This window comes from Carcharhinus amblyrhynchos, chromosome 5, assembly GCF_965287045.1.
Source record: "Carcharhinus amblyrhynchos chromosome 5, sCarAmb.v2.hapA, whole genome shotgun sequence".
NCBI lineage: Eukaryota > Metazoa > Chordata > Chondrichthyes > Carcharhiniformes > Carcharhinidae > Carcharhinus > Carcharhinus amblyrhynchos.
The window spans coordinates 114,027,084-114,044,712 of NC_137328.1; the positions used below are offsets into that span (position 1 = coordinate 114,027,084).

General features: G+C 45.5%; 1 protein-coding gene across 1 annotated transcript in view; it reads left to right on the forward strand.

Annotated features, from left to right (window-relative positions):
* vegfc (vascular endothelial growth factor c) overlaps window positions 1-17,629 on the forward strand; it is a 184,743-nt gene that overhangs the window by 154,944 nt on the left and 12,170 nt on the right. The window contains exon 5 of the mRNA XM_080189443.1: window positions 13,468-13,580. Within this exon, the coding sequence (XP_080045569.1) occupies window positions 13,468-13,580 (113 nt within the window). The remainder of the gene's footprint in view (window positions 1-13,467; window positions 13,581-17,629) is intronic.

A 17,629-nucleotide genomic window follows, 5' to 3' on the forward strand; every position in this document is an offset into this window, starting at 1 on the left:
CACAATCTACCACACCTCCGACTTTGGTGTCATCAGCAAACTTACTAATCCACCCAACTATACCCTCATCCAGATCATTAATAAAAATTACAAACAGCAGTGGCCCCAAAACAGATCCCTGAGGCACACCACTCGTAACCGAACTCCATGACGAATATTTACCATCAACCACCACCCTCTGTCTCCTATCTGCTAGCCAATTCCTGATCCAAGTACCTAGATTACCCCCAATCCCATACATCTGCATTTTCTGCAGAAGCCTACCATGGTGAACCTTATCAAAAGCCTTACTAAAATCCATATACACCACGTCAACTGCCTTATCCCTATCCACCTCTTTGGTCACTTTCTCAAAGAACTCAATAAGGTTAGTAAGGCACAACCTACCTGCTACAAAACCATGCTGACTGTCTCTAATCAATTCATTACTCTCCAAATAACTATAAATCCTATCCTATCCTATACATCGCAACTCAGATCACAGAATTGCTATGATGCAGAAGGGGGCCATTTGGCCAACCATACCTGCACCAGCTCTCCAGCTAAGCGACATGGTGACAGAGCAGTTAGCACTGCTGCCTCGTAGCACCACAGACCTGGGTTCAATTCCTGACTTAGGTTACTGTCTGTGTGGGTCTCCTCTCACAGTCTGAAAGACGTGCTGGTTAGGTGCATTGCCCATGCTAAATTCTCCTTCAGTTCACAAAGAGGCCCTTCGTCCCATCGAGTCTGCACCGACCACAATCCCACCCAGGCCCTATCCCCAATCCGTACATATTTTACCCACTAATCCTCTCTAACCTTTGCATCTACGGTCAATTTTAGCATGGCCAATCAACCTAACCTGCACATCTTTAGACTGTGGGAGGAAACCAGACCACCCAGAGGAAACCCACATAGACACAAGGAGAACATGCAAACTCCACACAGATAGTGACCCAAGCCGTGAATTGAGCCCATGTCCCTGGATCTGTGAAGCAGCAGTGCTAACCACTGTGCTACCGTGCCACCCAGTGTACCCAAACAGGCACTGGAGTGTGACAACTCGGGGATATTCACAGTAACTTCATTACAGTGTTAATGTAAGCCTACTTGTGACACTAATAAATAAGCTTTAAACTTAAGCACCATGATACAGTGGCTTTTCCCCATACTCCGACACATTTTTGTTCTGCAACGTTGCATTTTTTAATTTATTTTTGATTCGTTTGTGGGACATGGGTATTGCTGGCTGGCCAGCATTTATTGCTCTTCCTTGGTTGCCCGGGGGCAGTTGAGAGTCAACAACATTGCTGTGGCTGTGGAGTTGGGGAAGGAGTTCCATGATTTTGAACCACCAACACTGAAGGAACAGTGAAATATTTCCAAGTCAGTGATTTGGAGGGGAACATCCAAATGTTGGTGTTCCCAGGTATCTGGTGATCATGTCCTTCTAGACGGTAATGGTCGTGGGCTTGGAAGGTACTACCTATGAAATCACAGTTAGTTTCTGCAGTGCATCTGGTAGATGGTACACATGGCTGCTATTGTTTGTTGGAGGTGGAGGGATCGAACAAGCATAGAACAATACAGCACATACAGGCCCTTTGGCCCTCAATGTTGTGCCAAGCTATGTCCAATCTCAAGATCAAACTATCCCCTCCCTATCATTCTGGTGTGCTCCATGTGCCTATCCAATAACCGCTTGAAAGTTCCTAAAGTGTCCAACTCCGCTATCACAGCAGGCAATCTATTCCACACCCCAACCACTCTCTGAGTAAAGAATGTTTGTGGAAGGGGTAGCAATCGAGTGGTGTTGAGCTTCTTGAGTGCCGTTGGTGCTGCATTCATCCAGGCAATTGGAAAGTATTCAATCACACTCCCGACTTGTGCTTTGTTAAGTGGTGGACAAGATTTGGAAGGTCAGGAGGTGAGCTAATGCTGTAAAATTCTTAGTCTCTGACTTATTCAGGTAGCTACAGTATTTACAATAAGCCAGTTCAGTTTCTGGCCAATGGTAACCCCCAGGAAGTTAAAAGATCCAATACAGCTATTTAAAATTGGGGCATATTTTGAAAAGTTGAATGGAAAGAATTAGTTCCACAGGTCAGTGAGTCAATTGCAGACATAAATTTAAGATAATCACAAAAAAAGATAGAAGTTATTTTTGTAGGGTTTATTATTGCATACCAAGGGAGATGGTGCAGCAGAAACGATCCATAAAAGTTTTTAAAAGGAAAGAAGATAAATATGTTTGAAATTACCCGGTATATTTTTAGAAATATCTTGATAGAATTGAGAAATGGCAGTAAGTGCAGAGGTCCTATTATAGAGCTGGCATGGATATGATGGGCCAGATGCCAGATGGTGTTCTTCTGTAGTGTACATTCGATGGCAATTAGGCTCCAGTTCCCAAATGCCCTGTGAGAAAGGATCACATCCTTAAAAAAATAAACCAATTGTCAGGATATCACCGAGGGACAACATAGTTTACTTTTTCTAAAAGTTTCTTTAGACAAATGTAATTCTGACAAAAAGATTCATGATTTGATATACTAGAGAATACTTCAAAAACTGCATGATTTATTCTTTTCGCCATTTTTATATATATACATTTATTTCACCATAGCATAACTGCAATGGGGATGTGTAATGTGCATCTAATTTTAAATTATTATTGAATTCTAAGTTTGCTATCAACCATGGTGGGATTTGAACCCAAGTCACAGAGCATTACCCTGTGTTTCTAGATTACTAGCCCAGTGATAATGCTACTACATTACTGTCTCCCTACTTCTGTTCCTATGCTTCCATGTTCCATCAGATTCCTGGTTTGAATCCCGCCACAGCAAATGGTGGAATTTGAATTCAATAAAAAAATCCAGAATTTAGAATCTGATGACCATGACACACTGTCGGAAAAACCCATCTGGTTCACTAATGCCGTTTAGGGAAGGAAATCTGCTGTCCTTACCTGCGCAAGGATATTTTGGCCCTGGAGGGAGTGCAGAGGAGGTTTACTAGGCTGATACCGGAGTTGAGGGGATTGAGCTATGAGGAGAGGCTGAATAAACTAGGCTTGTACTCGTTAGAGTTTAGAAGAATGAGGGGAGATCTCATTGAGACGTATAAGATGATGAATGGGATGGATAGGATAGAGGTGGAGAGACTCTTCCTGCTCAAAAAAGACAGTAGGACTAGGGGGCACAGCCTCAAGATAAAGGGGAGGCAGTTTAGAACGGAGTTGAGGAGGAACTTCTTCACTCAAAGGGTGGTGAATCTCTGGAATTCTCTGCCCGTTGAAGTGGTGGAGGCTGCCTCGCTAAATATTTTTAAGAAGCGGGTTGATGGGTTCTTGATAAGAGAGGGGATTAAGGGTTATGGGGAGAGGGCGGGAATGTGGAACTGAGCCACAACAGATCAGCCATGATCTTATTGAATGGCGGGGCAGGCTCGAAGGGCTAGATGGCCTACTCCTGCTCCTATTTCTTATGTTCTTATGTTCTTATGGTCTGGCCTACATGTGGCTCAAGAGCCACAGCAATGTGGTTGACTCTCAACTGCACTTGGGCAACAAGGGGTGAGCAATGAATGATGGCCAGCCAGCGATGTCCATGTCGCACAAATGAATAAAAAAAGTTGAATAAACTGTCAAAAGGACTGGAAAGATTTGTGAATGTCCCTCTTATTCCTCACATTAGCCCTGTCCTAGCTTAGTGTAGACTCCAAAAGTTCACCAGGCAATTTTGATTGGATTTATAAAGTGAGACATTGGTTTGAGTCTGGAAATAAATCAGCAACTACTTAGTCAAATAAGGCTTTGGGACAAAGAGAAGAACCTTATAATAAAAATACATTTTGCAAAGGGAGGAAGGGGAGTGATTGCAACATCATAGAAGTCAAAATGTTTCCATTCCCAATAGATTTCTAATCCTCAATTTATAATTTTGATTAATTTGTAACAACTATCTGATAGTGCCAATCACCTCTTTTGATCAATGGTCTGAGAAATACGGCTGCGAAGTATTAGACTGAGCTGAGTTGAAACAAAATACCCATTATTGTGATAAAGATGGGGAAATTTAATTCAGAACAATGAATCTTTCAGAATTGTATAACTTTAGAGATTGAACCTCAAGCCCCACAGGATTGACGCCTTCTGAACCTAGGTGTCATCCTTTTTCTCACAATGCTCACATGAAGCATCTGGGGGTGTTTCATTGCATTAAAGCCACAAGATAAATTGTTTTTGTTGTTACCTAATATTTTGGTTGGACGTTGTCAGCTGCCTCAGGCAATGTTTCATGATTTATCCTGACTTTCCTTGCCTGCATTAGGCTGTAACCCCAGGAAATACAATGAGAACACTTTATTTTCCTTTCATTCATTCATGGGGCGTGGATATGGGTGGCAAGGCCACCATTTGTGGCCCAACCCTCACTGCCCTTGAACTGTGTGGCTTTGCTAGACCATTTCAGAGGGCATTTGAGAGTCTACCACGTTGGAAGACTTGAGAGTTTTGTGGCTTTGTAGAAAGGATCTTATAGGCCAGTTTTTACAGACTATAAGCTTTTGAAAGTGTGAGTAGTGAACAACCCATTCTGCATTGTACTCTTTAGCTAATTCTTCGATATACACATTTCTGAAGAAGCTGAAGAAACAGTTTGAATTACGGGCAGTATGACTGATGTGAAATGTTTTTTCTCCACAGTGGACTAAACATAAGATCTAAAAAAAAGTTTAAAAAAAAGTTCTTGGGAGCGTAGATGTAAACATTGGGAGGGATTCTCTGGCCATTCACGCCTGTGGGGATTCTCCTGTTCCACTGTGGTGAATGAAGATTTGGCTGAGCAGCAAATTCTCTCTCCACTCTGGCAGCCGTGGCGAGGCAGAGAATTCCGGCATATTAAACTTGACAATTCATGGGAATGTTAGCTTGTAAACGCTTTTGGCAGGATTTTCCAGCTGCACTCACCCCAGAACTGGAAAATCCCATCCAAGGCCAACGGCCCTTTGCCCCTTCCACACCCTGCTGGCTACAATCCCTGTGGTGGACGGGATGGGAAAATTAGTGTGTGTTTGTGTGCGTACGCATGTGTGTGTGTGCGCGCATGTGTGTGTGCGCGCGCGCGCATGTGTGTGCATGTGTGTGTGCGCACGTGTGTGTACGTGCGTGTGTGTGTGCGTGTGTTTGTGTGTGTGTGCGCGCACGTGTGTGTACGTGCGTGTGTGTGTGCGTGTGTTTGTGTGTATGTGCGCGCACGTGTGTGTATGTGAATTCCTTTCACTCTTTTACGGGATGGATGTACTTTCATTGAAAAAAGATGAAGCAAAACAGGGTGGGCAGGAGCAGCAAGAAAGGATGGCAAAGAACAAAGCAGTCTTAATGGTGGCACGATGGTTAGCATTGCTGCCTCACAGGATTCAATTCTGGTCTCAGGTCACTATCTGTGCAGAGTTTGCCCCGTGTCTGCGCGGGTTTCCTCTGGGTGCTCTGTTTTCCTCCCACACTCCAGAGATGTGCAGGTTAGGTTATTGACCATGGTAAATTGACCCTAGTTTCAGGGGATTCAGGGGTAAATATGTGGGGCTACAGGAATCGGGCCTGGATTGGATTGTGGTCAGTGCAGACTCAATGGGCCGAGTGGCCCCCTTCTGCACTGTATTGATTCTATTGATTCTATGGAATGAAAGCAACTTTGAACTGTAACTGGGCTCTGGCAAAATAGAGAACAGTAAGCTTTCATACCAACACTGTTCCAAACTTCACCACATATTCCATCTCCAGTCACTCCTGTAAACAAATCTTGCAATTCCTACTGAACTTGAGAATGCTTCTATTTTCCAGTATCCGATTAGAATGGGCGACACCATGGCACGGTGGTTAGTGCTGCTGCCTCACAGCTCCACGGGACCCAGGTTCAATTCCGGCTTCGGGTGACTGTCTGTGTGGAGTTTGCACATTCTCCCCGTGTCTGTGTGGGTTTCCTCCGGTGCTCCAGTTTCCTCCCACCCGCTGAAAGTGTGCCGGTTAGGTGGATTGTCCTTGCTAAATTGCCCCTTAGTGCCGGGGGATTAGCAGGATAAATACATGGGGTCACAGGATAGGGGCTGGGTGGGATTGCTGTCAATGCAGGCTCAATGGGCTGAATGGCCTCTTTCTGCACTGTAGGGATTCTATGATTCTAAATAATGGCATCGCACAAAAAGGGTGACAGAACATCCCCTCTGTTGTGAATGCTGCACTGCGAGCACACATTCCCTGTCACATTCTTACTCCGAGCTTTGCTTTTTCTTAATTCTTTCATGGGATGTGTGTGACATGTGGAAAAGGTCAGCGTTTATTATCCATCTCTAATAGCCCCTGAACTGAGTGGCTTGCTGGACCCATTTCAGAGGGGCAGTTAAGAGTCAGACACTTCGCTGTAGATCTCAAGTCACACGCAGGCTGGAACAGACTGGATAAGGATGGTAGATTCCTTTCCCTGAAGGGACTTTGGTGTGAACCAGATGGGTTTTTATGAAGATAAAACCATGGTGCTTTTTTACTCAGATGGTCTGGAGTGCACTGCCTGGGTGGTGGATTGAGTACTTGGACGCCATATGGACCAAGTGCTGGCAAGTGGGATTAGGTGGACAGGTCAGTACATTTCATGCATCAATGCAAATGCAATGGGCCGAAGGGCCTCTTCTGCCCTGTGGTGTTCTGTGATTCTGTGATTTGGACGCATATTCCCAGGGCATTTGCTGGGCCACAAGTCCGGTGGCATTACCACTATGGCATCATCTTCTCTTAGTGCAGAACTAGAAATTACTCTAGTGACATGAAACATAATTGTGAACCTGCCAAAGGAGACAGAGAGGCCTTGGTGATGGGGGGAATGGCCACTGAGGGGGAATGAGAGGAGATTGGCAGTGTCGGGGTGGGCGGTGGGTGATGCCTGTTGGCCAGGGGTTGGCTGGACAGACATTCTGTGTCCAACAGTTCTGTGGAAAGGTACTTCCTGATCCAGTATCACTACCCTTAGTTCAACAGGAAGCTCGAGCAGCCAGAGCTAAGTTAAAAATTATGAACACAAATGAGATACGCAGCCTTATTAGAACATTAAAAGGACCAAACCTCCCTGGAGTAAGTTAATCACTCATAGAACTTCCCAGACCATTGCTGTGTAATCCTTACCCAGATAAACTAGGCTTGTACTCATTAGAGTTTAGAAGAATGAGGGGAGATCTCATTGAGACGTATAAGATGATGAATGGGATGGATAGGATAGAGATGGAGAGACTCTTCCTGCTCAGAAAGGATAGTAGGACTAGGGGGCACAGCCTCAAGATAAAGGGGGGGCAGTTTAGAACGGAGTTGAGGAGGAACTTCTTCACTCAAAGGGTGGTGAATCTCTGGAATTCTCTGCCCGTTGAAGTGGTGGAGGCTGCCTCGCTAAATATTTTTAAGACGCGGGTTGATGGGTTTTTGATAAGAGAGGGGATTAAGGGTTATGGGGAGAGGGCGGGAATGTGGAACTGAGCCACGACAGATCAGCCATGATCTTATTGAATGGCAGGGCAGGCTCGAAGGGCTAGTTGGCCTACTCCTGCTCCTATTTCTTATGTTCTTATGTTTCTTATGTCCTGAGCACCTTGGAAGTACTTCTGGATTACATTGTCCTGGAGTTCAAAGATCCCAGGCTATAACAGGTTCTCCTGAAATGGAATACATAAAATGCAGAGTTTGTTGAACAAAAATTAGCATCCCTGGACTTGTACTCTCTTTTGAGAAAATAACGATTTTTTTTCAACTCTGATTTCAGCTTCTCTGCCGTTTGGCCATTCACACCTTCTATTCGCTCTATGGACTGCCATTAGCAGCCTTTCCCCTTGTTTTTGTAGCTATGATACATTTTTCATTCCCTCACCCTGCAGAATAAAAATCTCCCACTTTCTATGCCTTTGAGCATTGACAAAGGGTCATCTGGACTCGAAATGTCAGCTCTTTTCTCTTCTTAGAAATGCTACCAGACCTGCTGAGATTTTCCAGCATTTTCTCTTTTGGTTTGGCTTTTTTTTTCAATATTGGTTATGTGGTGGGTAAAATCCATACAGAACCATAAAACGATGCTCGATCTGCCAGTCTATTTAATAAGTCTTTGTGAGCACGGTTTGAGGAAATGCTGAAGATGATTGACGAGGGTCGGCTCGTGGATAATGTTTACATGGACTTCAGTAAGGCCTTTGACTAGGTCCCTCATGGTGGACTGGTGCAGAAGGTGAAGTCGCACGGGATCAGAGGTGAGCTGGCGAGGTGGATACAGAACTGGCTTGGTCATAGAAGACAGGGTAGCAGTGGAAGGGTGTGTTTCTGAATGGAGGACTTTGACAAGTGACATTCCTGAGGATCAGTGATGGGATCTTTGCTGTTTGTAATATATATAAATGATTTCGAGGAAAATGTAACTGCTTTGATTAGTAAGTTTGTGGACAACACAAAGATTGGTGGATTTGCGGATAGAGATGATGACAATCAGAGGATACAGCAGGATATAGATAGGTTGGGGACTTCGGCGGAGAGATGGCAGATGGAGTTTAATGTGAGGTAATGCATTTTGAAAGGTCTAATACAGACAGGAAATATACAGTAAATGGCAGAACCCTTAAGAGCATTGATAGGCAGAGGGATCTGGCTGTATTGGTACACTGGTCACTGAAAGTGGCAATGCAGGTGGAGAAGTTAGTCAAGAAGGCATATAGCATGCTTGTCTTCATCAGCCGGAACATTGACAAATCATGTTGGAGCTTTATAGAACCTTAGTTAGGCCATACTTGGAATATAGTATTCAATTCTGGTTGGCACATTATCAGAAGGATGTGGAGACTTTGGAAAAGATTTACCAGGATGTTGCCTGGCATGGAGGGCATTAGCTGTGAGGAGAGTTGGTTGGTCTGTTTCTTGGTCAGTTCCCACTGGATCAACGGAGGTTGAGAGGCAATCTGATAGAAGTCTACAAGATTACGAGGGGCATGTACAGAGTGTACAGTCTGAAGCATTTTCCCTGAGTGGAAGAGTGAATTATGAGGGAGCATAGGTTTAAAGTGTGAGGGCAAGGTTTGAAGGAGATGTACAAGGCAAGTATTTTGCACAGACAGTGGTGGATGCCTGGGATTCGCTGCTGGGGGAGGTAGTGGGAGCAGATACCATAGTGACTTTTAAGGGGTGTCTTGACAAATACATGAATAGGATGGGAATGGAGGGATATGGTCCCTGGAAGAGTAGAAGATTTTAATTCAGTTGGGCAGCATGGTTGGCGTAATCTTGGGGGGGTCGAAGGTCTTGTTCCTGTGCTGTAATTTTCTTTGTTCTTTGTTCAGCCTTGGCAAGTGCCAACTTTCAGAGTCTACTGTCAATGCAAAAACTTTGAAAGGCACTGGAGTTCTCAAATGCATCATAGCATTGCTTAAACCTGAAAGTGCCTTTTGGGTTAATGGCAGTGCATGCATATCAAAGGTAAGCTCCATGAAAACAACTTGGAAGCTTATCTTTAAAGCTGAGCTACACTGTTTTGACATACTGACTGTCAGATAAGATTGTGTTTGTTCTTTTTGTTTGAAGCCCTCCTCTGTCTGCATGTTACACCATGGTGGAATCTGCCACATTTTGAGTAGTTTGTATGCTGAATTTGTTAGCAAAGACATAATTTAACCTGACTCAGCTCACTCCCACCCCCTCTTATGCACTCAAATGGCATTTTGCAAAACCACTGATGCTAAACAGCCTGCAATTAAAAAAAAGCTTAGCTTGTCCCCTCGCTAAATATGCCAAAAAAGCATGAAAGTACAATCACGACTGATTTTAAATAAACTTCAGTAATTTCCATGGCGACCACCAGGACTGCCTGGAATTTCTAAAATGTTATCAGTCTAAGAAAATGGCTGACTGTCATGTTGGTTCTGGAAAAAAAAATGAAGAAGTTTTTGAATGCTGCTGAAGGGAATTCTTTAAGCATGCGCGCTCTGAGGCTGCTTATTTGATCAGAGACACATACCTTACATCACTCCGAAGCATCTTGTCATGGGAGTTGGGTTGGGTTCGGATTGTCAGTGGGAGTTGGGTTGGGTTTGGATTGTCAGTGGGAGTTGGGTTGGGTTTGGATTGTCAGTGGGAGTTGGGTTGGGTTTGGATTGTCAGTGGGAGTTGGGTTGGGTTCGGATTGTCAGTGGGAGTTGGGTTGGGTTTGGATTGTCAGTGGGAGTTGGGTTGGGTTTGGATTGTCAGTGGGAGTTGGGTTGGGTTCGGATTGTCATGGGAGTTGGGTTGGGTTTGGATTGTCAGTGGGAATTGGGTTGAGTTCGGATTGTCAGTGGGAATTGGGTTGAGTTCGGATTGTCAGTGGGAATTGGGTTGGGTTTGGATTGTCAGTGGGAGTTGGGTTGGGTTTGGATTGTCAGTGGGAGTTGGGTTGGGTTCGGATTGTCAGTGGGAGTTGGGTTGGGTTCGGATTGTCAGTGGGAATTGGGTTGGGTTCGGATTGTCAGTGGGAATTGGGTTGGGTTCGGATTGTCAGTGGGAGTTGGATTGGGTTTGGATTGTCAGTGGGAGTTGGGTTGTGTTCGGATTGTCAGAGGGAGTTGGGTTGTGTTTGGATTGTCAGTGGGAGTTGGGTTGGGTTCGGATTGTCAGTGGGAGTTGGGTTGGGTTCGGATTGTCAGTGGGAATTGGGTTGGGTTCGGATTGACAGTGGGAATTGGGTTGGGTTCGGATTGTCAGTGGGAGTTGGGTTGGGTTTGGATTGTCAGTGGGAGTTGGGTTGGGTTCGGATTGTTAGTGGGAATTGGGTTGGGTTCGGATTGACAGTGGGAATTGGGTTGGGTTCGGATTGTCAGTGGGAGTTGGGTTGGGTTTGGATTGTCAGTGGGAGTTGGGTTGGGTTCGGATTGTTAGTGGGAATTGGGTTGGGTTCGGATTGTCAGTGGGAGTTGGTTTTGGGTTCGGATTGTCAGTGGGAATTGGGTTGGGTTCGGATTGTCAGTGGGAATTGGTTTGGGTTCGGATTGTCAGTGGGAGTTGGGTTGGGTTTGGATTGTCAGTGGGAGTTGGGTTGGGTTCGGATTGTCAGAGGGAGTTGGGTTGAGTTTGGATTGTCAGTGGGAATTGGGTTGGGTTTGGATTGTCAGTGGGAATTGGTTTGGGTTCGGATTGTCAGTGGGAGTTGGGTTGGGTTTGGATTGTCAGTGGGAGTTGGGTTGGGTTCGGATTGTTAGTGGGAATTGGGTTGGGTTTGGATTGTCAGTGGGAATTGGGTTGGGTTTGGATTGTCAGTGGGAATTGGGTTGGGTTCGGATTGTCAGTGGGAATTGGGTTGGGTTTGGATTGTCAGTGGGAATTGGGTTGGGTTTGGATTGTCAGTGGGAGTTGGGTTGGGTTCGGATTATCAGTGGCAGTTGGGTTGGGTTTGCATTGTCAATGGAAGTTGGATTGGGTTTGGATTGTCAGTGGGAATTGTGTTGTGTTCGGATTGTCAGAGGGAGTTGGGTTGGGTTTGGATTGTCAGTGGGAGTTGGGTTGGGTTTGGATTGTCAGTGGGAGTTGGGTTGGGTTCGGATTGTCAGTGGGAGTTGGGTTGGGTTCGGATTGTCAGTGGGAGTTGGGTTGGGTTCGGATTGTTAGTGGGAGTTGGGTTGGGTTCGGATTGTCAGTGGGAGTTGGGTTGGGTTTGCATTGTCAATGGAAGTTGGATTGGGTTTGGATTGTCAGAGGGAGTTGGGTTGGGTTTAGATTGTCAGTGGGAGTTGGGTTGGGTTTGGATTGTCAATGGAAGTTGGATTGGGTTCAGATTGTCAGTGGGAATTGGGTTGAGTTTGGATTGTCAGAGGGAGTTGGGTTGGGTTTAGATTGTCAGTGGGAGTTGGGTTGGGTTCTGGTGGTCAGAGGGAATTGGGTTGGGTTCGGATTGTCAGTGGGAGTTGGATTGGGTTTGGATTGTCAGTGGGAGTTGGGTTGTGTTTGGATTGTCAGAGGGAGTTGGGTTGTGTTTGGATTGTCAGTGGGAGTTGGGTTGGGTTCGGATTGTCAGTGGGAGTTGGGTTGGGTTTGGATTGTCAGTGGGAATTGGGTTGGGTTTGGATTGTCAGTGGGAGTTGGGTTGGGTTCGGATTGTTAGTGGGAATTGGGTTGGGTTCGGATTGTCAGTGGGAGTTGGTTTGGGTTCGGATTGTCAGTGGGAATTAGGTTGGGTTCGGATTGTCAGTGGGAATTGGTTTGGGTTCGGATTGTCAGTGGGAGTTGGGTTGGGTTTGGTTTGTCAGTGGGAGTTGGGTTGGGTTCGGATTGTCAGTGGGAATTGGGTTGGGTTCAGATTGTCAGTGGGAATTGGTTTGGGTTCGGATTGTCAGAGGGAGTTGGGTTGGGTTTGGATTGTCAGTGGGAATTGGGTTGGGTTCGGATTGTCAGTGGGAGTTGGGTTGGGTTTGGATTGTCAGTGGGAGTTGGGTTGGGTTCGGATTGTTAGTGGGAATTGGGTTGGGTTTGGATTGTCAGTGGGAATTGGGTTGGGTTTGGATTGTCAGTGGGAATTGGGTTGGGTTCGGATTGTCAGTGGGAATTGGGTTGGGTTTGGATTGTCAGTGGGAATTGGGTTGGGTTTGGATTGTCAGTGGGAATTGGGTTGGGTTCGGATTGTCAGTGGGAATTGGGTTGGGTTTGGATTGTCAGTGGGAATTGGGTTGGGTTTGGATTGTCAGTGGGAATTGGGTTGGGTTTGGATTGTCAGTGGGAGTTGGGTTGGGTTCGGATTATCAGTGGCAGTTGGGTTGGGTTTGCATTGTCAATGGAAGTTGGATTGGGTTTGGATTGTCAGTGGGAATTGGGTTGAGTTCGGATTGTCAGTGGGAGTTGGGTTGGGTTTGGATTGTCAGTGGGAGTTGGGTTGGGTTTGGATTGTCAATGGAAGTTGGATTGGGTTCAGATTGTCAGTGGGAATTGGGTTGAGTTTGGATTGTCAGAGGGAGTTGGGTTGGGTTTAGATTGTCAGTGGGAGTTGGGTTGGGTTCTGGTGGTCAGAGGGAGTTGGGTTGGGTTCGGATTGTCAGTGGGAGTTGGATTGGGTTCAGTTTGTCGGTGGGGGTTGGATTGGGTTCGGAATATCAGTGGGAGTTGGATTGGATTGGTGGAGGGTTTATAAAACATATTGTGAAAACTTTTGCATGTTAAAGAGCTGAACCAAACATATCTAAGCAGTTGTGCCAACGTAAGTGCCTGGGAAGCATTTTTGGTGGAAAAATGAGAGCACCAATGAGTTTACTAATGCTTCTCTCTTTCCCCCCCCCACCCCGCCCCCGAATTTCATTGAGAATAGAAGGGCAAAATTGTTTAGCTGTTTCTCTTTTCTGCATAAATACAAACAGCCTCCAATTCCATTACATGGATATGTATTGAACCAAGTGGTCATAATATTGTCTGCCTACTCTCAACATAAACTATCTTCACTCCATCCACAGCTGCCTGATGCCAAACAAGACATGCCCCAAGAATCATATCTGGAACAGTTTTTTATGTCGATGTGTGAAACAACATGATTTCAGCAGCTTTTTGCCCTCGAAGAGCGACTCAGGTGAGTGGATTTGTTTTACTCATTGGTTCATTTGTTGAACAGGTACCGATAAAGATGCGTGTTGGACATGACACATCCTGGCTCAACACAAGTCAATTCTGATTGGCTGTGGTGTTGGCATACAGAAACCATCAAGGAACCAAAGGGTCCCTCAGCTCCCAGATAATTCACAAATGGCGCAAAGCTTTAACATAGCCAGGGACCCATTCTCTGCAACCAAAATTATGTTCAAACCTTGGGTCTTTTTTGAATCACCCAGGAGCTTGGGGACTGACCAATTTTCCATTATGATGTGTTCTCTATGACGATGCATTCTCCATGACAATGTCTTCTCCATTTTGATGCGTTCTCCATGATGATACCTTCTCTATTACAATGTCTTGGCCAATCAAATTTGACTTGCCAACTCATCAGCACCCTTTTTCTCCTGCAGTGTGAATTGTTGTGGCAGTTTGAAATTTGGCATTCTTGCATTTGTCCTGATGAACAAAGAACAAGAAAAATTCAGCACAGGAACAGGCTCTTTGGCCCTTGCCGATCATGATGCCTTAACTAAATTTTAAACAAACCTTCTGTCCTTACTCAGTCCATATCCCTCTATTCCCTCCCTACTCATGTACCCAACCAGATGCCTCTTAAATGTTACTAATGTGCCTGTTTTCACCACCTCCTATGGCAGCGTGTTCCAGGCACCCATGCGTGAAAAGAGTGGAAGTCAGGAAGCTTAAGACCATATGTCTCGCTTTTCAGTAATGTTCAGATTATACTTCAGCTCCCCGTAAACTTCTAATTTTCTTCTTTCACTGCTTTGCTCTTACCTTCTCATTTCATCTTCATTTGATTTTATTTTTCAACATCTTTTAATCTTCAGCTGCGGCACTTAACCCCATGGTGTTATTTGCCCTGTGTCGCTCACTAACCTGACCTGTGGTTCCTTCCATTCATCCTCATAGAATAATAGAATCAAAGAATCTACAGTACAGAAGGAGACCATCCGGCCCATCAAGCCTGCACTGACCACAATCCCACCCAAGCCCTATCCCCACAACCCCATGTATTTACTCTTCCAATCCACCTAATATTAAGGGGCAATTTACCATGGCCAATCAACCTAACCCGCACATCTTTGGACTGTGGGAGGAAATCGGAGCACCCGGAGGAAACCCACGCAGACACGGGGAGAATGCGCAAACTCCATACAGACAGTGACCTGAGGCTGGGAATTGAATCTGCGTCTCTAGCACTGTGAGGCAGCAGTACTAACCACTGTGCCAACGTGCCACCCCCATCACTGACATGCTCTTTCCCTTGCGACCTCCTACTCTCTCAACAAGAAACCCCTCGGCATTATGATCTGCTGCTGCCCCTTTTCACCCTTTGGTTCCGCCCTCTTGATATTTGACTTCTCTTTGCATCTAATTCTTTCCCCATTCCTTCCCCTAACAGCTGTGACTGGAGTATTTCCCTTCATGGGGGGTTGCTTTGCTTTGCCAACCTCAGTGCTCAAGTATTATTTTGCCATGGCTTGCACCACCAGGATTAGCTGGCAAGCGATTCATTAATTCGCCCGCAGGTACTTGGAACCTGCTGCGGTCACAGTGCCACACAGATAAGTTATCAGGTTGTTCAATAGGGTTGAATATAATAGACAATATCTCAGGCTTCCATTGGCGTGTAAGGAACATTTGTTGGCAGGGAAACACTAATGGTTACAAGTTGCGTATTTTGGTAAGTTGGATTCAGTTTATTCAGATGCTTTGACTGGGTTGGAGACAATTCCGGTACTTAACAGCTATATCGATCATGCTGAGACTGAGTGATACATAACAGCAACAGCTGTTAAAACAGCCCCGCTGCCAACTTCTGCTTTATCCTCTCTTTCCCACTCTCCCTTTCTTTACTTCTTGCCATGGAGTGTTTCATTTTAATCACTGAGTCACTGGGACCAGAGGGTAAATATCTCCAGCCGATCGCTATAACCAGAGCAAGGGGCTGGGAGTGCTGGCAGTCTGGCCGGTGAAAATGCCTGCCACAGCTCGCTCTGAGGGGGAGGGGAGCCTCACACCCGCTGTAAGTGGCACCTGAGCCCACTGGGATACAACAGTGGACCTCCCAAAGAAAACCACGTCGTAATAATCAGACCACTTACAAGCAGACACCCAGTAATCTGGCATCAACTAGACTGAAATAGCCCCAGTGCAGTCATTTGAATGGAAATTTCCATTGTGATGATTCCTGCCTTTACTTTGGAACGATTTCACCCACCTCCCAAGGGTCATCCAGCACTGCAGTCTGGCTAATGGGTTGTGGAGGAAATGGCCACAGTATCAACTTTAAGCTGGCCTTTAGCCACATCGCTTGTTAGTTGGCCAGAAGTGCAGGATGAGATTGGGACCCTATCTCACGGGGAATTATAATGGACTCACCAGCCTAACTCTGAGCGACAAGCTGGAAGAAAGCAGAGGCTGTGGTAGTGAACAGGCATGTGTTACCTGAGCGAGTGGTGGTGAAAAGTTCAATCATGGCTACCAAGTAGGAATTAAGTTGTTCTTTGAAAATTAAGAATTTGTGGGGTCACAGGGTGATGACTGAGGAGTGACACTGTACGACCATAAGATATAGGAGCAGATTTCGGCCATTTGGCCCATCAAATCTTCTCCGCCATTCAATCATGGCTGATATGTTTCTACTAGATGAATACTAGATGGATTGCACCTTCAAAGAGCCAGTGTAATATGATTGGCCGAATGGTCTCCTCTCCGCTGTAACTATTCTATGAGAAGGGTCAATAAACAGACGACACAAATTGGAGGTAAAGAAAAAAATGAGATATGAGGATTGTGTTTATTCAGCAATGACCTGGGATGCACTGCCTAAATGGGTGATGTAAGCAGATCCCATTGTAATTCTCAAAAGAGGTTACTTAAAGAGGAAAGGGAAGTCTAAGGGTGATTGAAAGGACAGGGGGTTTTGATTAATCTTTCAAAGAACAGACTTGGCACAGTGCACTAAATCTCCTCCTGCTGTGGCCTATAATTCATTGACTGAGCTTGGCTCCTCACCACAGTATTCCCAACAATTGAAAAGCGTTGCATCAGGGGAAAGGATAAAACGCACTGATTTTGACCAAACAGCCTTTGATTACTGCTGAGCTTGCCGGGGCTGAATCTTACAGGGAGGGCGCAATTCCTGCTCTCCTGATCTTAACAACCTGTCCTCGATGGTTTGCAGCTCACTCACTTCCCAGTAAAAACGGGGGGCAGCAAGGTTGCCTCATATCCTTTAAGAAGTACCCGGGTGAGCACTTGGCACACCACAACATGCAAAGCTTTGGGCCAAATGTGGGTAGATAGGATTAGATAGGAGTTCAGGTGTTCCTCTCATGTCAGTACAGATTTGATGGGCCGAAGGGCCTCTTAGGCCATTAGCCATGCTAAATCCTCCCTCCGTATACCCAATCAGGTGCCAGAGTGTGGCAACCAGGGGATTTTCACAGTAACTTCATTGCAGGGTTAATGTAAGCCTATTTGTGACACTAATAAATAAACCTTAATAAGCTGCTGCACGCTATGATTCTATGGTGGAGACCCAGAGGTGCAAGCCCCAATATGAGGTATGTGTTCCAGAAGGACAACACTTATGAGAGAAGACCACCCAGACCCAACCTTCCTTATGGCATCCAAAGGTACAAAACCTCCTGTCATTGGAACGCAGATCAATGTTTCAATTATCACCTCTACTCATTGAAGCTTCTGACTTTGAGACAAGAACTATCAACTAAGCCACAACTAACATTGCAATGCAGATTGCACTTGAAGTTGCGAAGAGGCAATTTTTATTTGAGTTTTAATGAGCAGTAAATGGGAGATGTTTGGTTGGAGTAAATAGTGCGTCAATATATGAAACAGCAGGTTCCTGTTGGAACAGATTATTTCTTGAACTTAGCCTGCATGAGAGAAAGCAAAAACAAAGAGACGACAACACCCTTCACCCAGAATAAAAGCCAGCAGCAGAAATAAACTTGCCAACAATAATTTGTCTTCTAACAG